The sequence below is a fragment of the Oncorhynchus masou genome, chromosome 19 (genome assembly GCF_036934945.1).
Source record: "Oncorhynchus masou masou isolate Uvic2021 chromosome 19, UVic_Omas_1.1, whole genome shotgun sequence".
Taxonomy (NCBI): Eukaryota; Metazoa; Chordata; class Actinopteri; order Salmoniformes; family Salmonidae; genus Oncorhynchus; species Oncorhynchus masou.
This window is the reverse complement of record NC_088230.1, coordinates 29,360,296-29,380,244: the sequence shown is the minus strand read 5'-3', so window position 1 is coordinate 29,380,244 and position 19,949 is coordinate 29,360,296. Positions and strand designations below refer to the sequence as shown.

At 43.8% G+C, this 19,949-nt stretch overlaps 1 protein-coding gene across 1 annotated transcript in view; it reads left to right on the top strand.

Annotated features, from left to right (window-relative positions):
- LOC135505646 (doublecortin domain-containing protein 2-like) overlaps nucleotides 1-18,372 on the top strand; it is a 53,787-nt gene extending 35,415 nt beyond the window's left edge. The window contains exons 7-10 of the mRNA XM_064924695.1: nucleotides 6,242-6,342; nucleotides 6,628-6,747; nucleotides 8,947-9,117; nucleotides 18,316-18,372. Of these exons, the coding sequence (XP_064780767.1) occupies nucleotides 6,242-6,342; nucleotides 6,628-6,747; nucleotides 8,947-9,117; nucleotides 18,316-18,372 (449 nt within the window). The remainder of the gene's footprint in view (nucleotides 1-6,241; nucleotides 6,343-6,627; nucleotides 6,748-8,946; nucleotides 9,118-18,315) is intronic.
- The last annotated feature ends 1,577 nt before the right edge of the window (nucleotides 18,373-19,949 follow it).

The following is a 19,949-nucleotide window of genomic DNA, read 5'->3' as shown; positions in this document are numbered from 1 at the left end:
CTTTTTTAACTACAGCTACATCTTGTCTAATGCTTCTCGGCCGCTGGTGTCTGTTCTGTACAGTACATGATGATTGAAGTGCTGTCTGGCCCCATAGCTTTAGATCAGAGGTAGGCAACAGTTGGCCCGCTGGTCAAAACCGGCCTCCAAGTATATATTTTTTGCTCCCCCCAAGCTTTAAAAAATAAATAAAAAATAGTATTTGGTAAAAAAATACAGTACTATCACCAGGAATTCAGCTTAAAATTAGTTTAATGTCGGAAATATGTTCCCAAGTTTTCCCACAAAGAAAAAAAGAGATATGTGATTGTGTCTCAATGTAATCAAGGTATAAATAATTATTTTCACATGCAATGTACTTTTGGGCTTAGTTGTGGTACATTTGCAGTGTACAATTATAATTGTGTTCTGGCCCCCTGACTATTTGCTCCAACAAAAATTGTCCCGCGGCTGAATCTAGTTGCCTACTCCTGCTTTATATGTAATGTCCATGCTGCCCCTGCTGTGTGGCGGCCCGTCATATAAAGCTGTTTGAGAAGGGAGCCTATGGCGAGGTCATTAGCCCAGTCCATCACTCTAATGCTGAGTGTTTGATCGTGCAACGCTGGCTGGGGCAGATAAATGCCAGAATTCTTCTTACTGTAGCTTATCATTCATCAGACGTTTCTATTTCTTCACTGTTGTCAAGAAATGTATCAGATGTGTTCTATTTAATAGGCACCAAACATAACCCAAACAGGGATGCACTTACATGAATTTGATCATTAAAATACACTTGTTTTCCTTTTTCGTTGCAAGTAAAGCCCCCCTGCCAAACCCTCCCCTTGGACGACACTGGGCCAATTGTTCTCAGCCCCTTTGGACTCCAGATCACAGCCAGTTGTGATACAACCCGGGATTGAACCCGTGTCTGTAGTGACACCTCTAGCACTGCGATGCAGTGCCTTAGACCGATGTGCCACTCGGGAGGCCCCAGACAGACGTATTCTGTTCGCTAGAGTTTTTCTGCAAGACATGACTACTGAACTCTTCTACTTACAGCATCTTACCAGTGATTGTGATATGTGCTTGTTTAACCTACTTTGATTGAATACACTGATTGTCAGTCGTTACCGTAGCTATAGCAGTTGGCTGGTATTTTCACTCGATGTTCATTTCTAGCCAATGTTAATTTCTCATTTCTGATGTATCTTGTGTGATGTCCACTTTGACTTGCTGTGTGTAGTATAGTATTGTATATACAGTGTAGCCTATATTTCTGCCCTATTTCCATCCAATGTTAAATCCACAATGTCATGGGGATCTGGATGAATTCATAAACCCTTCAGAGTGCAAATAGGGATTTATGAAGGTCCAAAATGGCATGTTATTGCCACAGGGAGGCTTGTTGGAAACAAAGACCTGTAAATATTGAACAGAATCGTAACCCCTCAAACCTAAAGCAAACAGGTGTAATAAACTGAGATGAATATAAATATCTTCGGAGGGTCAGTCATTGGCATTGAGAAATAGAGAACTGTTTGAACTTTGCTCCTAGTGTAGCCCGAGCCTCTGTCAATATCTGCCTGCGGTCTGAATAACCGATGCCTGCTCTTGCTACTCACTGAGGGGCGTAGAAACAGACAGAATTCAAAGGAGTTGATCAGTGAACTTAGCCTAGCTCCCTGGGCTGCCTGTGTTTCTATAAGGTCTCCGTCCCAAATGGCACCTTATTCCCTATATAGTGCACTACATTTGACCAGAGCGTTATGGGCCCTAGCTGGTCAAAAGTTGTCCACTATGTAGGGAGTAGGGTGCCATTTGGGACACATGCATGGAGTGTAGCTAATAAACATCCTCCGGTTCCCCAGACACCACATTAGCGCACTAACAAACACCAATGCCTGCAGTGCAAGGCTTCAGAAAGACACACAAAGAAGATCAGTTCTCTTCACCCCTAGACCCCCTGCGAGGAGTCAACTAAAAGCACCATGATGGAAGAAAATAAATAAAACATATACTTTCTATTCTTCTTTTCCTCTTCCCGCTCTGCAAAGAACAGGGAATATTTCACCCACAGACGACTTGTGTTGATAACGCATGTGACATGCAGATTGGTTACCCTCCCACCCAACAACATCCCCCTCCTCTCCCTTTACCCTTTCTCCCCCTCCTCTCTCTTTACGCTTCCTTCCCCTCCTCTCCCTTTACCCATCCCCCCCTCCTCTCCCTTTACCCTTCCTCCCCCTCCTCTCTCTTTACCCTTCCTCCCCCTCCTCTCCCTTTACCCATCCTCCCCCTCCTCTCCCTTTACCCATCCTCCCCCTCCTCTCCCTTTACCCTTCCTCCCCCTCCTCTCCCTTTACCCATCCTCCTCCTCCTCTCCCTTTACCCGTCCTCCCCTCCTCTCCCTTTACCCATCCTCCCCCTCCTCTCCCTTTACCCTTCCTCCCCCTCCTCTCCCTTTACCCTTCCTCCCCCTCCTCTCTCTTTACCCTTCCTCCCCCTCCTCTCCCTTTACCCATCCTCCCCTCCTCTCCCTTTACCCTTCCTCCCCCTCCTCTCCCTTTACCCTTCCTCCCCCTCCTCTCCCTTTACCCTTCCTCCCACGCCTCTCCCTTTACCCTTCCTCCCCTCCTCTCCCTTTACCCTTCCTCCCCCTCCTCTCCCTTTACCCTTCCTCTCCCTTTACCCTTCCTCCCCCTCCTCTCCCTTTACCCTTCCTCCCCCTCCTCTCCCTTTACCCTTCCTCCCCCTCCTCTCCCTTTACCCTTCCTTCCCCTCCTCTCCCTTTACCCTTCCTCCCCCTCCTCTCCCTTTACCCTTTCTCCCCTCCTCTCCCTTTACCCATCCTCCCCCTCCTCTCCCTTTACCCATCCTCCCCCTCCTCTCCCTTTACCCTTCCTCCCCCTCCTCTCTCTTTACCCTTCCTCCCCCTCCTCTCCCTTTACCCATCCTCCCCCTCCTCTCCCTTTACCCTTCCTCCCCCTCCTCTCCCTTTACCCTTCCTCCCCCTCCTCTCCCTTAAACCCATCCTCCCCCTTCTCCCTTTACCCTTCCTCCCCCTCCTCTCTCTTTACCCATCCTCCCCTCCTCTCATTTCTTCCATTAATAACTGGCCGTGGGGCTGCCATAAAAAGACAGATATTCCCAGGAACTATTTTTTTCCCCTCTGAGCACATTTGCATTTTTCCTGTTTGGTCAGGACTGCTAAATGAGACGAACGCTATTAGACATTAATGGCTGCTCCAAATCTATCAATAAATTATTAGTTTGCAGTGCACTGATTGGCTGTGCATGAGATGTATTGGAACCAGACTCATTCAATGGGCCAGTCACTGGGGAGCAGCTAAGCTAATCAGCACCACCACCTCAACAACAGAGCACTGGTAGAAACAAAGAGCCAGACATTAAAAAACACACGTTGGCTTAGCAGTCTGAATGATTTCATAACAACAGTGGGTGTAATTCATTAAATTCATCATGTTTATTTAACTCTGTGCATGGCATACAGTGTAGTTGAATATTAATCATGGTTCTCCATGATCAGTTACTGTACCCAGTCAGTCAGTCAGTCAGTCAGTCTTTAGTCAGTCTTTAGTATGTGTGCACTTTAGTATGTATTGCCACTGTCAGTGTCAAGTCAATGTATCCCACGAGCCATGAAAACCAGGTCACATTCTATGTAGATTAAATTCTCCAAGTAATCAAAATGGTAACCTTTGCAATTACACTGCAATAATTACACTGCGCCTGCTTGCTTAATCTGTCAATCTGTCAATCCTCGGGCACCGAAGACGTGGATGTCGATTAAGGCAGCCCTCCTCACCTCTCTGATTCAGAGGGGTTGGGTTAAATGTGGAAGACACATTTCATTTGAATGCATTCAGTTGTACAACTGACTAGGTATCCCCTTTCCTTATGTAACTTCAATACATAGATATATGTTAAGGACACTTATTTCAAAGCGGGACCAAACCATAAATAAGTGGATTCAAACGACATACTAATCAATGTTTTTATCATGTATAAGGTAACAGGTTTGAATTCCAATGAGGGACATGTAGTGAGACAGTCTGAGACAAGTCGTGCATCCCAAATGGCACCCCATTCCCTATGCAGTGCACTACTTTTGGCCAGTGCCCAGAGGGACATAGGGCTCTGGTCAAAAGTAGTGCAATATATAGGTAAGAGGTTGCCATTTGGGAAGCACACAGGTTACTGCATTAGAACAAAATTCTCATGCATAGAGATGCATCAGAATCAGTAGATATATCTCTGTATAGGAATGTTCACTACAGAGCCCCCCAGCAGTGGTGGTATAAACACCCAACTGTCATACTTGAGTAAAAGTAAAGATACCTTTTAATAGAAAATGACTCAAGTCAATTTGAAAGACACCCAGTAAAATACTACTTGACTAAAAGTCTAAAAGTATCTGGTTTTAAGTATACTTAAGTATAAAGTAAAAGGCAATGCTATAAATCCTTTCAAATTCCTTATATTAAGCAAACCAGACAATTTTCTTGTTTTTTATTTATTTAAGGATAGCCATGGGTACAGTCCAACACTCAGACATCATTCACAAACAAAGCATTTATGTTGAGTGAGTCCACCAGATGAGAGACAGTAGGGATGACCTGGGATGTTCTCTTGATAAGTTTGTCAGTTAAACCATTTTCCTGTCCTGTTAAGCATTCAAAATGGAATGAGTACTTTTGGGTGTCAGGTAAAATGTATGGAGTAAAAAGTACATGATTTTCTTTAGGAATGTAGTGGAGTAAAAGTAAAAGTAAAAATAGTATGAATAGTAAAGTAAAGGACAGATACCCCCCCCCCAAAAAAAATACTTAAGTAGTACTTCAAAGTGTTTTTACGTATTTCCTTTATACCACTACTGTGTAGTTTGCAGATCACAGACAACAGGCAGACTCTGTGTTCTACCCCAAGTCTGAGAGAGAGCTGCCATGAAGCAGCAGCCAGTCTCCACCACCTCAACCACTCTCCTCCTCCTCTCATCAGGGGGTATGTAACACACGCATGCCATCACTCACCAGACACATGTCTCTCTCCCGCTTAATGCACCTCCATCTCTTTTTACTGTGTGTTTTCATGCGTACAAATGTGTATATGGGTGTGGGGGCCCCGGTGTGAATACACTCGAGAGCCCCTCTGTTAAATCATAGCAGAGGTGTCCCGGGCGCCAGAGAGAAAGGTGGCGACGCTGCAAGGTGAATATTTTACCTCATCTCAGCCTCAAATAGGATCATAAATTAATTCACTGCTAGAGTCTTGTCAACCTTGCCTGATATGGCTCTCTTCTGTTCTCCTTCTCTTCTCTTTTCTGTGTGTTCTATAGGGTGGAGGCAGGATGCCAATCAATCATTATTTTCATCACAACTCCATCAGACAAGAGATTGTTGTGGATGGCTTTCTGCATTTTAATAATGGCTATACTGTTGTCAATTCGTTGTCTGCATTGTGGACTGAAAGACTATTCTTATTCGTGATGGGCGGAGAACCAAATTGCCCCCTATTCCCTATAGGGACTACGCCTACTGTACGTGGGAAATAGATTTCCATTTGGGACACAAATGTTCCTTCTGATATTGTTTTAATCACATAGGCTACATGTGTATTAACAGGAACATGAACATGACAATATGAACATGATTAAGCTATCATTGCACCTATCTAAGAATGGTGCTACCGTAGCTGGTGGCCAAAGTACTGCTTTCTGGTTAGCACAAAAGACATTGCCATAGACATGTATGGCATTCAAGAGCGATAGCCTAACAATTTAGCTAGCTAAAAGTTTTTGGAATTTTACAAGAATCTTAAAGAAAACAAAGACCTGCACACTACTCTTTTCCGTCATAACTTTAGTTTATTTAAGCTTACATGCCTATGGCCTTCGTCAGAGCTTCTGTGGGGTAGAGACAGGAAGGAGCGCTCAAGCCAACCGTTTAGGTTTGAGAACAGAGCCTGACAGTGTAAGGAAGTGGACAGGATGTTAACGCTGACTGACAGGCTCATTGATTAGGTCACAGTTAAAGGAGAAATAAGAGAGAGCAACAGAGGATGGGACCACAGACAGACGGACTTGGCTGTGACCCAAATGGTACCCTACTCCCACAGGGTTCTGGTCAAAAGAAGTGCACTAATTAGGGACTAGGGTGCCCTTTGGGCCCTAGGTGGCTGACTGACTGAGTGTCATTAGAAGGACTAATGGTGATTAATGGTCTGGTTGGTCTCTCCTCAGAGGACAGTGTGTTCAAAGCCAAATCAAGGAGGAGGGAGACGGTCGGGGTGGCAGAGATACAAGAGGATGGACAACTAGCAGTGGACCTGCCAATCGACCAGGTAACATGGGGTGCATCCCAAACGGCACCCTATTACCTATTTATTGCACTACTTCTGACCAGGGCGCATAGAGATAAGGGTGCCATTTGGAACGTGTCCATGGATGGACCCCCAGAGATATGAACATTTAAACACAGTCAATATAGGAAAGATAAATAAACAGCTGGGTGAAATTATAGGGGCTACTTTTAAATTCCAAGCAAATAGACTAGACTTTTGCCTACTGTAAAGTGTGTGTTCTTCTGAACATGTGAGATAGTAACATCAGAGGTTGGACCATGGCAGGTGGAGGCCAAGGTGGTGGAGGAGCAGTGTGATGTCATCATGGCGTTGTCTCCTCAGCAAGACAGTGGTGGAGGTGAAACGTTCTGCTCTATAGTACCGAAGTCAGCCAGCTCCAAGAAGGTCAGTCTTAATGTGTGCACACACACGCACACAAACACACACACACACCACACCACACAGCCTGGTCTCATAGATTAGACGTAACATAGTAAATATTTATTCAGGACAGTCAAATTAGTATGATATGTTACGTTTGGTATGGTTACTTAAGGCAAAAAAAGTGAAAGGCGGGTGGTTGGTCGGGGCTAGTGTAGGAAAACTTTTGTCTTGAAGCCCAAAGGTTGCATATTCGAATCTCATCATAAACAGCTTTTCATTTTAGCTAATTAGCAACTTTTCAACTACTTACTACTTTTAAGATACTTTTCTACTAGTTAGCATATTAGCTAACGTTAAGCCTAACCTTAAAACCCTTTAACCTGTTGAGTGTAGGAGGCAGTATTTTGATGTTTGGATGAAAAAACCTACCCAAATGAAACTGCCTATTTCTCAGGCCCAGAAGCTAGAATATGCATATAATTAGAATCAGATTAGGATTGAAAACACTCTAAAGTTTCCAAAACTGTCAAAATATTGTCTGTGAGTATAACAGAACTGATATTGCAGCACGGAAGTGCCTCTTATTTTGAAAACTCCCTGTTCCATAGCATGCCTTCCCTCCATTTAAAGGGATATCAACCAGATTCCTTTCCCTATGACTTCCACATGGTGTGAACAGTCTTTAGACATAGTTTCAGCCTTTTATTCTGAAAAATGAGCGAGAACGATCACATCGTGTCAGTGGATGGCTTGGTGTCACCAGTTTTGCATGCGCAACAGCTCGGAGCAGACATTTTCTCTCTCTCTCCTATTGAAAAATCTATGGTCCGGTTGAAATATTATTGATTATTTATTGTAAAAACAACCTGGGGATTGATTATAAAAAACGTTTGACATGTTTCTACGAACTTTATGGTTACTATTTGGAATTTTCATCTGCCCGTCATGACTTGCACGAGCCTGTGGATTACTAAACAAAACGCGCCAACCAAATGAAGGTTTTTGGATGTAAAATTATCTTTATCGAACATTTATTGTGTAACTGGGAGTCTCGTGAGTGTAAACATCCGAAGATCATCAAAGGTAAGCGATTAATTTTATTGCTTTCGTGACCAATCGCTGTAAAGCTTTTTTTAAAATCTGACACGCCTGGTGGATTAACAACAAGCTAAACTGTGTTATGCTATATTGTACTTGTGATTTCATTAAAATTAAATATGCTTAGTAATTTAATTTGAATTTGGCGTTCTGCAATTCAGCGGATGTTGACGAAAATGATCCCGCTAACAGGATGGGTGCGTCAAGAAGTTAAGCTAACCCTTCCCCTAGACCTTTAACCCAATTACTGAACATAACCTTAACCCTAAATCCTAACGCTAACACCTAGCCTGGGTAACATTAGCAAGCTAGCTAACGTTATCACCTAGCTACCTAGATAACGTTAGCCACAGCAAATTTGAATTTGTAACATATCATACATTTTGCAAACTCGTAACATATGGTACTATTGGCAACTTCGTAACAAATTGTACATTTTGGAAATTGGTAACATATCATACGAATTGTAATTTGTAACACATGATACTAAATGGAGTGTCTCGGATTTACATACAGAATAATATGAAATGCTCTGAGACCAGGTTGCACCACACACACTCACTCCCATTGTCCCCATCATCCCTGTCCCCTCCCCAAGGGACAGCCATGTGGTGCAGTCAGTGGCTACATCCCAAAAAGCACCCTATTCCCTATATAGTGCACTACTTTTGACCATGGCCCATACGGCTCTGGTCAATGTTGGGAATAGGATATCATTTGGGACACGTGTTTGCTTCACAGACCCTGGCCGTTGCAATGAACTAGATGGATTTGTTAGCTCCACATCGAGGCCATAGACCGCCAACCGTAGCTGTTTTATCAGTGGGAAGAAACAAGAACATTTATTTTTTACTCAGCATCTTTATGTAGGGAGTGACTCCCTGGGTTCTGTGTCCTCCGCTGTTGGAAGCTTTATGTGGAGGCATTTGTGTCCGGTTCCATTGGTATCCTATTTGTTTAAACTATTTCTATACTTTTATACTTTTAAGATTTAATTAGACTTTTTTATTTTCAAACATCACAGGACAGAAACTAAGACAATACAATATCCCAAACAACAACCTCATCTATCTTTATTAGAGCGATGTATCTTGACTGGTGATGTACTTTCTTGTACTGTAGGCCTCGACCAGACTGACCAGTGCCTTTCCTGAGCAGCCAGCACCCCAGGCCGGGACCCCAGAAACGGGTCGAGTCACCCGAACCCTCACCCACTCCCCCGTAGGGACCAGCCCCACCACACCTACCAGAGACACAGACCCCCTACAGACACATGGCAAGACTGAGCCACAGGTACGTGAATACTTCATTGAGTAATGGCAAGGTGAGCGATAGGGACTCAAAACAGAGTGGTGTCCGCAACTCAAATGGCACAACAATATTCCCTATATAGTGCACCAGGGGAACAACTTACACATTCAGAAATTGCATTTTTGTCCACAACAGTTTTACTTTGGCTTTTTTCCTATTTTGTTGCCCTACAACCTAGAAAAAAAAAGTTTTTTAGGGTGTTTGTAACATATGATTTACACAACATGCCTACCACTTTGAAGATGCAAAATATTTTTTATTTTGAAGCAATCAAGAAATAATACAAAAAAAACAGAATACTTGAGCGTGCATAACTATTAACCCCCGAAAGTCAATATTTTGTAGAGCCAACTTTTGCAGCAATTATAGCTGCAAGTCTCTGGGGGTATGTCTCTATAAGCTTGGCACATTTTATTTATTTATTTTACCTTTATTTAACCAGGCAAGTCAGTTAAGAAAAAATCTTATTTGCAATGATGGCCTAGGAAGAGTGGGTTAACTGCCTGTTCAGGGGCAGAAGAACAGATTTGTACCATGCCAGCTCAGTGGTATGAACTTGCAACCTTCTGGTTACTAGTCCAAAGCTCTAACCACTAGGCTACCCTGCTACCCCATCTAGCCACTGGGATTTTTGCTCCAGCTCCTTCAAGTTGGATGGGTTCCGCTGGTGTACAGCAATCTTTAAGTCATAGATTCTGAATTGGATTGAGGTCTGGGCTTTGACGAGGCCATTCCAAGACAATTGAATGTTTCCCTTTAAACCACTCGAGTGTTGCTTTATCAGTATGCTTAGGGTCATTGTCCTGCTGGAAGGTAAACCCCGTACCAGTCTCAAATCTCTGGAAGACTGAAACAGGTTTCCCTCAATAATTTCCCTGTATTTAGCGCCATCCACCATTCCTTCAATTCTGACCAGTTTCCCAGTCCCTGCCAATGAAAAACATACCCACAGCATGATGCAGCCACCACCATGCTTCACTGTGGGGATGGTGTTCTCCGGGTGATGAGAGGTGTTGGGTTTGCGCCAGACATAGCGTTTTCCTTTATGGCCAAAAAGCTAAATTTTAGTCTCATCTGACCAGAGTACCTTCTTCAATATGTTTGGGGAGTCTCCCAAATGCCTTTTGACAAACATTTTAATAAGCAATGTCTTTTTTTCTGGCCACTCTTCTGTAATGCCCAGCTCCATGGAGTGTATGGCTTAAAGTGGTCATATGGACAGATACTCCAATCTCCGCTGTGGAGCTATGCAGCTCCTTCAGGGTTATCTTTGGTCTCTTTGTTGTCTCTCTGATTAATGCCCTCTCTTGGCAGGTTTGTTGTGGTGCCATGTTCTTTCAATTTTTTAAATAATGGATTTAATGGTGCTTTATAACCCAACCCTGATCTGTACTTCTCATCAACTTTGTCCCTGACCTGTTTGGAGAGCTCCCTGGACTTCATGGTGCCGCTTGCTTGTTGGTGCCCCTTGCTTAGTGGTGTTGCAGACTCTGGGGCCTTCAGAACAGTTGTATAGATACTGAGATAGTGTGACAGATCATGTGAGACTTAGATTGCACACAGGTGGACTTTATTTGATAAACTATGTGACTTCTGAAGGTAATTGGTTGCACCAGATCTTATTTAGGGGCTTCATAGCAAAGGGGCTAAATACACATGCACGCACCACTTTTCTGTTTTAAATTTTATTTTTATTTTTTCATTTCACTTCACCAATTTGGACCATTTTGTGTATGTCCATTACATAAAATCCAAATAAAAATCTATTTAAATTACAGGTTGTAATGCAACAAAAAAGGAAAAATGCCAAGGGGGATGAATATTTTTGCAAGGCACTGTATCATTGGAATGTGATACGAGGCAATGGTGTGGATATATACAAAATAAAAATGATAATATATGCCCCCCCCACTTCTAAAACCAAAGTTGTGCACCTTTAGTGCACTTCAAAGTAGTGCTCTATAAAGGGAATAGGGTGCCATTTGGGATGGATCATTTGTTCAGAGCAAGAAACACATCTGTGTCAGAGAAAAACTTTTAATTCAATAACAATATCTTGAAATAGATTTTCAGGGGAAGTGTATTGTAAGCTAAGAGGAAGTATCTTCAGCATTGTCAATAGTGATGGAAATAGCTTACTGTTATATATCCCGCTCAAACGGACATTCAACTGTAAGCTGTTTACCTACTCTACCCTCACACAGCCTTTACAATCCACGAAGAGAATTTACAACAGGGAGAGCAAGGTTAACATAAAGCCCCATTTTCTCCTCATCACAATCATTTATTTAGATTTAATGGTATCGGCTGCTTTATCCATCAGTCAACAGTGCATTTCTTCTTAAGTAATAACGTGAGATATGCCAATACAGAGAGGGGATGCCGGATCAATTGTCGCTCTCTTCAGAAATTAGCAATACAAAATCAAATAGCCATCGATCCGTTCCTCATTGATTTCCTTTAGTCTTTTCCACCGCAATTATCTCTCGTCCATCTCGCTATGTTTTCTGGTTCCTATCCCGTCGGCTCAGTTTAGCTGCTCTCCAGGCTCTCTCTGAAGCTCAAGGTTAACTTTAATCAACCTCAGGCACTGTCACCGGCAGGCTGCAAGCTACAGCCCTGGAGCCTTCTGGTGTGTGTGTTGGTGTGTGTGTGTGTGTGTGTGTGTGTGTGTGTGTGTGTGTGTGTGTGTGTGTGTGTGTGTGTGTGTGTGTGTGTGTGTGTCCATCCAGCATTCAGGCTCAGGCTCTATTCCTCTGGGTCCCTCCAACTGGATCAGAGAATTAACTCTAGTGTTCATGAAGCACTTACTCACTGAAGTCTACTACAGCACTCATTACTCACCCCCAGCTCAGGGGGTCTCTACCACAGGCCCGTACTTCATGAGCTCCCTCGCACATCATTCTCCAGCTCAGAGGGCTTCTATTGAGGATGTGGGTTCTCTGTCCCCCATCTCCCGTTGGTCCTTTTTTTATTGTATGTTTTATTTCAACTTTATTTAACTAGGCAAGTCAGTTAAATAACTTATTCACAATGACGACCAACCCCGGCCAATCCCGGACGACACTGGGCCAGTTGTGCGCTGCCCTATGGCACTCCCAATCACAGCCTGATGTGATATAGCCTGGATCAGGCTGTCCTCAAGGAGGCTCAGAAAAGGCCGGACGTCCACGGCCACTCACCTTCCTCCAGCCATCATCATTGGTCGTTCCATGGTGAGGCACACCTTGGTTCCTGGAGCAAAGACTCTGTGCTACACGGCGGCTATGGTGATATCAAAAATGACATCAAAAAGACATGTGGTATCAAATGACATCAAAAAGTGTAAATCAGGATTTTATTGTTCTGATCAACACCCTAAAAGGCTCTTGCGGCTGCAAAAGGTTCAGCAGGCTCTTAGCACTTTATATCTTGCTCAAAGACTACTGCCACTCTGTTGGCATAACTTTTATAGATAGCTTTGAAACCTGCTAAGCTTACAAAAAAGTGTGTGCCCTCAGGCCTGGAGGGAAGCAAAAGTCATACCCCTCCCCAAGAAAAGTAAAGCACCTTTTACTGGCTCAAAAAGCTGACCAATCAGTCTGTTACCAACCCTTAGTAAACTTTTGGAAAAAATTGACCAGATACAATGCTATTTTACAGTAAATAAATTAACAACAGACTTTCAGCACCCTTATAGGAAAGGGCATTCAACATGAACAGCACTTACACAAACTATTGATGATTGGCTGAGAGAAATTTATAATAACAAGATTGTGGAAGCTGTTTTGTTAGACTTTAGTGTATCTTTTGACATTATCGATCATAGTATGCTGCTGGAAAAACGTATATGTTATGGCTTTACACTTTACACTATACTGTGGTTTGAGAGTTACCTGTCTAACAGAACACAGACGGTGTTATTTAATGGTAGCCTCTCTAACATAATCCGGCATTCCCCAGGGCAGCTGTCTAGGCCCCTTACTTTTTTCAATCTTAACTCATGACCTGACACTTGGCTCTGAGTTAAGCCTGTGAGTCTATGTATGCGAATGATTCAATACTATACTTGGCAGCTACTACAGTGAGTGAAATCACTGCAACACTTAAGAAAGAGCTGCAGTTAGTTTCAGAATGGGTGGCAAGAAATAAGTTAGTTCTAAATATAAACAATAAATAAAAGCATTGTATTTGGGACAAATCATTCACTAAACCCTAAACCCTAAACAAGCAAGTTGAGGAGACTAAACTGCATGGAGTAACCCTGGATAGTAAACTGTTATGGTCAAAACATATTGATGCAACAGTAGCTAAGATGGGTAGAGGTCTGCCTTCTTAACAACAATATCAACAAGGTAGGTCCTACAGGTCCTAGTTTTGTTGCACCTGGACTACTGCCCAGTCATGTGGTCAGGTGTCACAAAGAACTTGGAAAAAATTAAAACTGGCCCAGAACAGCACGGCTGGCCCTTAAATGTACATGTAGAGCTAACATTAATAATGTGCATGTCAATCTCTCATCGCTCAAAGTAGAGGAGAGATTGACTTCATCACTACTTGTTTTTGTAAGAATTATTTACATGCTGAACGCACCGAGGTGTCTATTTAAACTACTAGCACACAGCTCGGACACCAATGCATACCCCACAAAACATGCCACCAGAGGTGTCTTCACAGTCCCCAAGTCCAGAACTGAATTTGGGAGGCGCACAGTACTACATAGAGCCATGGCTACATGAAACTCTGTTCCACAAGTAACTCAAGCAAGTAGTCAAATCTGATTTTTTTTAAAACAGATAAAAATACATGTTATGGAACAGCGAGGACTATGAAGCGTCACACACACAGGTACAGACACACACATACAAACACATATAACATACACACTATGCACACATGTACACTTGGATTGTGTGTTGTAGTGGCATGAGGGCACACACTTAATTTATTGTGAAATCTGCTGTAAAATGTATTTTTAATATTTAAAAAGTATATTATAATGTATATTACTGCCTTCGTTGTTGCTGGACCCCAGGAAGAGTAGCTGCTGCCTTGGCAGGAACTAATGGGTATCCATAATAAATGCAAATACACATCAACACTGTAGTCTACTACAGCACTCATTATTCACCCACCTCAACACTGTAGCCTGTATTTGGTCTGCATGTAGTCTGCCTGTAATCTGTAGTCTCTGTCTGTCTGTCTGTCTGTCTGTCTGTCTGTCTGTCTGTCTGTCTGTCTGTCTGTCTGTCTGTCTGTCTGTCTGTCTGTCTGTCTGTATAAAGCCTTTGCTTCTACTGATTGGCTGATGTTGCTGATGTTGCAATGAGAAATAACAATGTAGTGCGTCTTACTCTCATAGCCTGCATAGTGCACTACTTTTTACCTCGGCCCATAGGGTGAGAACAGGGTGCCTATTTACCAGGGCCCATAAGGTGAGAACAGGGTGCCTTTTTTACCAGGGCCCATAGGGTGAGAACAGGGTGCCTTTTTTACCAGGGCCCATAGGGTGAGAACAGGGTGCCTTTTTTACCATGGCCCATAGGGTGAGAACAGGGTGCCTTTTTTACCATGTCCCATAGGGTGAGAACAAGGTGCCTTTTTTACCATGTCCCATAGGGTGAGAACAGGGTGCCTTTTTTTTACCAGGGCCCTTAGGGTGAGAACAGGGTGCCTTTATTTTTACCATGGCCCATAGGGTGAGAACAGGGTGCCTTTTTTACCAGGGCCCTTAGGGTGAGAACAGGGTGCCTTTTCTACCATGTCCCATTGGGTGAGAACAGGGTGCCTTTTTTACCAGGGCCCATAGGGTGAGAACAGGGTGCCTTTTTTACCAGGGCCCATAGGGTGAGAACAGGGTGACTTTTTTTACCAGGGCCCATAGGATGAGAACAGAGTGCCTTTTTTTACCAGGGCCCAAAGGGTGAGAACAGGGTGCCTTTTTTTACCAGGGCCCATTGGGTGAGAACAGGGTGCATTCTTTACCAGGGCCCATAGGGTGAGAACAGGGTGCCTTTTTTACCATGTCACATAGGGTGAGAACAGGGTGCCTTTTTTACCATGTCCCATAAGGGTGAGAACAGGGTGCCTTTTTTACCATGTCCCATAAGGTGAGAACAAGGTGCCTTTTTTACCATGTCCCATAGGGTGAGAACAGGGTGCCTTTTTTTACCAGGGCCCATAGGGTGAAAACAGGGTGCCTTTATTTTTACCATGGCCCATAGGGTGAGAACAGGGTGCCTTTTTTACCAGGGCCCTTAGGGTGAGAACAGGGTGCCTTTTTTACCATGGCCCATAGGGTGAGAACAGGGTGCCTTTTTTACCAGGGCCCTTAGGGTGAGAACAGGGTGCCTTTTTTACCAGGGCCCTTAGGGTGAGAACAGGGTGCCTTTTTTACCATGTCCCATTGGGTGAGAACAGGGTGCCTTTTTTACCATGTCCCATTGGGTGAGAACAGGGTGCCTTTTTTACCAGGGCCCATAGGGTGAGAACAGGGTGCCTTTTTTTACCAGGGCCCATAGGGTGAGAACAGGGTGCCTTTTTTACCAGGGCCCATATGGTGAGAACAGGGTGCCTTTTTTACCATGTCCCATTGGGTGAGAACAGGGTGCCTTTTTTACCAGGGCCCATAGGGTGAGAACAGGGTGCCTTTTTTTACCAGGGCCCATAGGGTGAGAACAGGGTGCCTTTTTTTACCAGGGCCCATAGGGTGAGAACAGGGTGCCTTTTTTACCAGGGCCCATAGGGTGAGAACAGGGTGCCTTTTGGGATGTAACCGTGGAGCATTCCGATGTGTGATCCTACAGAGTAATGTTGTGATGCTCTACTTCTATGGGGAGATTTCTCAATAAGAGCATTGAGCAAGATGATAATGGCCCTGTCACTGTATGTCTTGTAAAGCAATTAATAGCCACATTAGTGAAGTAATCAGTGATCAAGGACCTATGTCTATAACAACACAGGACGAGACACAAATGCAGACGCAGGAGGCAGATGGTTAGAGTCTTTGATATTTATTAATAGAAAAGGGGCAGGCAAGAGGCAGGTCGAGGACAGGCAGAAGTTTGTAAACCAGGTCAGAGTCAGATGGGTACAGGACGGCAGGCAGGCTTGAGGTCAGGGCAGGCAGAATGGTATGGCAGGTGGGCTCGGGGTCAGGGCAGGCAGAATGGTATGGCAGGTGGGCTCGGGGTCAGGGCAGGCAGAAAAGGTCGGAATCGAGAGGACTGGAAAACAGGGACTAGAAAAATAGGAGTACGGAAAAATACGCTGGTCGGCTTGACGAGACGAACTGGCGACAGACAAACATTTATACCACCGGTATAAATACACAGGGGATAATGGGAACAAATGGGAGACACCTGGTGGGGGGTGGAGACAAGCACAAGACAGGTGGAACATCAGGGTGTGACACTTGTCACACACACAAACCACACACAGGCAACTTGATGAAAAATATGTCCTACTCTACCTTTACTGTAATATTCTGATCACAACAACAGTGGCCAGACACACACCACCCTCTCATTCACAACATTCTCAATGTACGGGTAGCTAGTCTCTTTCTCAGTGGACACAAAAACACAGCAGATCATATCATCTTTTATACCGTACACCCAATGACACTTTACCTCCGCTGGTTCCTCTCGGCTGGTCCGCGGTACTGTATTTAGCTAGCTAGTTTTAAAGGCCCCCTCTCCTTCAAAAGAGTGGCAGGAGTTAACGGGGATCCCTAATAAATACGAATACAACAAGTTATTGCCTGCATTGTGAGCAATGAGCCAGTGATGTACAGTGACCCAGGCAGCCTGCTGCTACCAGTCGTAAAGCAGAGTGTTGATTTAAGGCAAAAATGTGTGTTCAGTCATCATGGCATGTCGTAATCTGCACACATGCTCTCTCTCTCTCCGTCTCTCTCTCTCACACACACACACACACACACACACACACACACACACACACACACACACACACACACACACACACACACACACACACACACACACACACACACACACACACACACACACACACACACACACACACACACACACACACACACACACACACACACACACACACACACACACACACACTTTATGCTTACAGGTATTAGCATTTCTGTGGTGTTAGCATTGCTGTGGTGTTAGCATTGCTCTATGTATGTCACTTGGTTCTGTGGCTCTGCTCTTGCTCTCTGATGTACAGTATATCACATGCATATGCAAGACGATGATGACGATCATGCCCTTCACACTCATTGGAATTTCCCTGTGTGTGTAAATCAAGTGAGATGTCTCTCTCTCTCTCTCTCTCTCTCTCTCTCTCTACTGAGGGTTGGTTGTGGCATCAGTTGAACTACTAAGACATATCCTGTATTGTTTTTTATCTGCATCTAAGAATGTTGAGTTACCAACAACCCCTGCTTGATCTGCATCTTCTTGAGAATCATTCCAAAGCATAAAATGTCACTGGGGAAAGATTTAATCAGTTACACCAAAACAACATTTTGGCAAAGGTTTAAAGGAAAATCTGCTTATTTGGGTAGTTGTCATTGGTTCTGAGAGAAGGGATAGGTCCCTGTTGTGTGTGTTGAAACATCATCTCAAATGGCACCATATTTCTATGTAGTGCACTACTTTTGACCAGAGCCCTACGGACCCTGGTCAAAGTAGTGCACTATACAGGGGATAGGGTCCCGTTTGGGGCTGGACTGTGGAGTGTGCTAACCAGCTCCTGCTGTTGACCCTCACTTCCTCTCCTTATAATCACATCCCACTGCTAGTTTGATGCAACTCACAAACCAGATTTGAGTTACATAAATTATGACAGAAATATTAACTAAATGCACAACTTGTCAGGCTTGTCTACGAACCGGAGCTAGCTGATGTATTTTCCTCCTGGTGAAACGTCAAGAGGGCCACGAGACATGCTGAGATTAAGTTCATCTATAATTTATCACAGAGTGCATCTCAGACCGCCCTTTCGCACTCGAATGTAATCTGACATTATATACCTCAAACGCATGCACACACACACACATATACCCACACACCACCCTCATCTTCAAACCACACTCCAGTATATGAACCCAGCCCCTCTATATAGCATGCAGGTGGAGTGTCGTGTTTTAAACATGATGTTCTTAAGCCAACTGTCTCTTAATGCATCCCTTGTGTTTCTCTTTTTTTCGTCCTCTAGAATGTAAAGAAAGCCCCCAAGGTGGCGGCGAGAGCAGAAGACACAAGACGTCAGTAGTCCAGCTTTACTTCAGTATAATACCCAATAAACATGTCCATCTCAGCAGCTCACTTCATTAAGATACTACTGTACATATCCATTACTGTTGTTGTGCTTGTGGTGGTTGGGGTTGTTGTTGTTGTGGATGTTGTTGTTGTGGTTGTCTGAGTCAAGAGACATAAATTAACCTGAGTGCCTGCGATTACAGCATACAGGTAATTACTTTGCCCAGAGGCATGCTTTTCTCTCTCTCTCTCTCTCTCCCTCTCTCTCTCTCTCTCTCTCTCTCTCTCTCTCTCTCTCTCTCTCTTTCTCTCTCTCTCTCTTTCTCTCTCTCTTTCTCTCTCTCTCTCGTGTATGTGCGGGTGTGTATGTGCAAATGCGTGTTTGTGTATGTAAACCTGTTTGTGTGTAGAGACATAGCAAGGCCTTTCTTTATACAGTACTTTGTCCTGTGATGGGTGGCAGGTAGCCTATCAGTTGGAGCATTGTGCCAGTAACTGAAAGGTTGCGAGTTTGTATACCTGAGCCGTGAAGGTGACACATCTGCTGATGTGCCCTTGAGCAAGGCACTTGACCCTAATTTGCTCCAGGGGCTGACCCTGTAAAACAACACATCACTGCACCTATCACAGGCTGTTGATGTGACCATACAATAGAGAAGATGCATCAGCCGGCTGATTAAAACTGACATCATCTAATAAGCTGATGATATTTAACTGATGGGGGAAAAAACACTCTGCACACATCTATAGATATTAAAAACCATGAGGACTAATGATGCAGAAAATAAAGGTGTTGATGTTTCAACCCCCAGGCTGTATATGTAGCCAGTGATACAAATGAAAAATACAATCCTGTGTGTGTGTGTGTGTTTGTGGACCTAGTGTGAAAATGTCACCTGCTGAAGATGTGAGGTTTAGTCAGTAGTACTGTATTTCTATTTTAACACTAGACAAGCAAGTGTGTAATGTTATTCATCTTGCTATTGTTTCACTGCCGGATCCATACCTATAAACTATTGCACATTGTGTGTGTGTTTGTGCCTGTAAATATGTGTGTGTGTAAATGTGCATGGCTGTGTGCGTTTCTGAAGAGGTGACACGGAAATTAGTGGTAGAGAACACTCTAGTTTAATTTCAGCTCATCACAAAATATAATTTTGGCTCTTATAGCATGTCTGTATAATATAATGCCATATGACCTCATGAACATTTTATGACCTTCTAACAGAGCTAATCAGAGTAACAGCTTGTGTTCTGGTACATTGTATAGACCCATTCTTTACTAGGGCTTCAGAGTGTGTGTGTGTGTGTGTGTGTGTGTGTGTGTGTGTGTGTGTGTGTGTGTGTGTGTGTGTGTGTGTGTGTGTGTGTGTGTGTGTGTGTGTGTGTGTGTGTGTGTGTGTGTGTGTGTGTGGTTTCTGTAGGATAATTAATGTATTCCCCAGGTTGTTTTCCTGGCTTCCAATATGTCTAGAATAGAACACTGTAATGCTCAGTGTTTAATTCCTCTGTTTTATCAGGGACCATGCGATCTAATGTGTGGCAAATTGCAGCCATTTCAAGAGGATGACACGTAATCAAATGTGTATT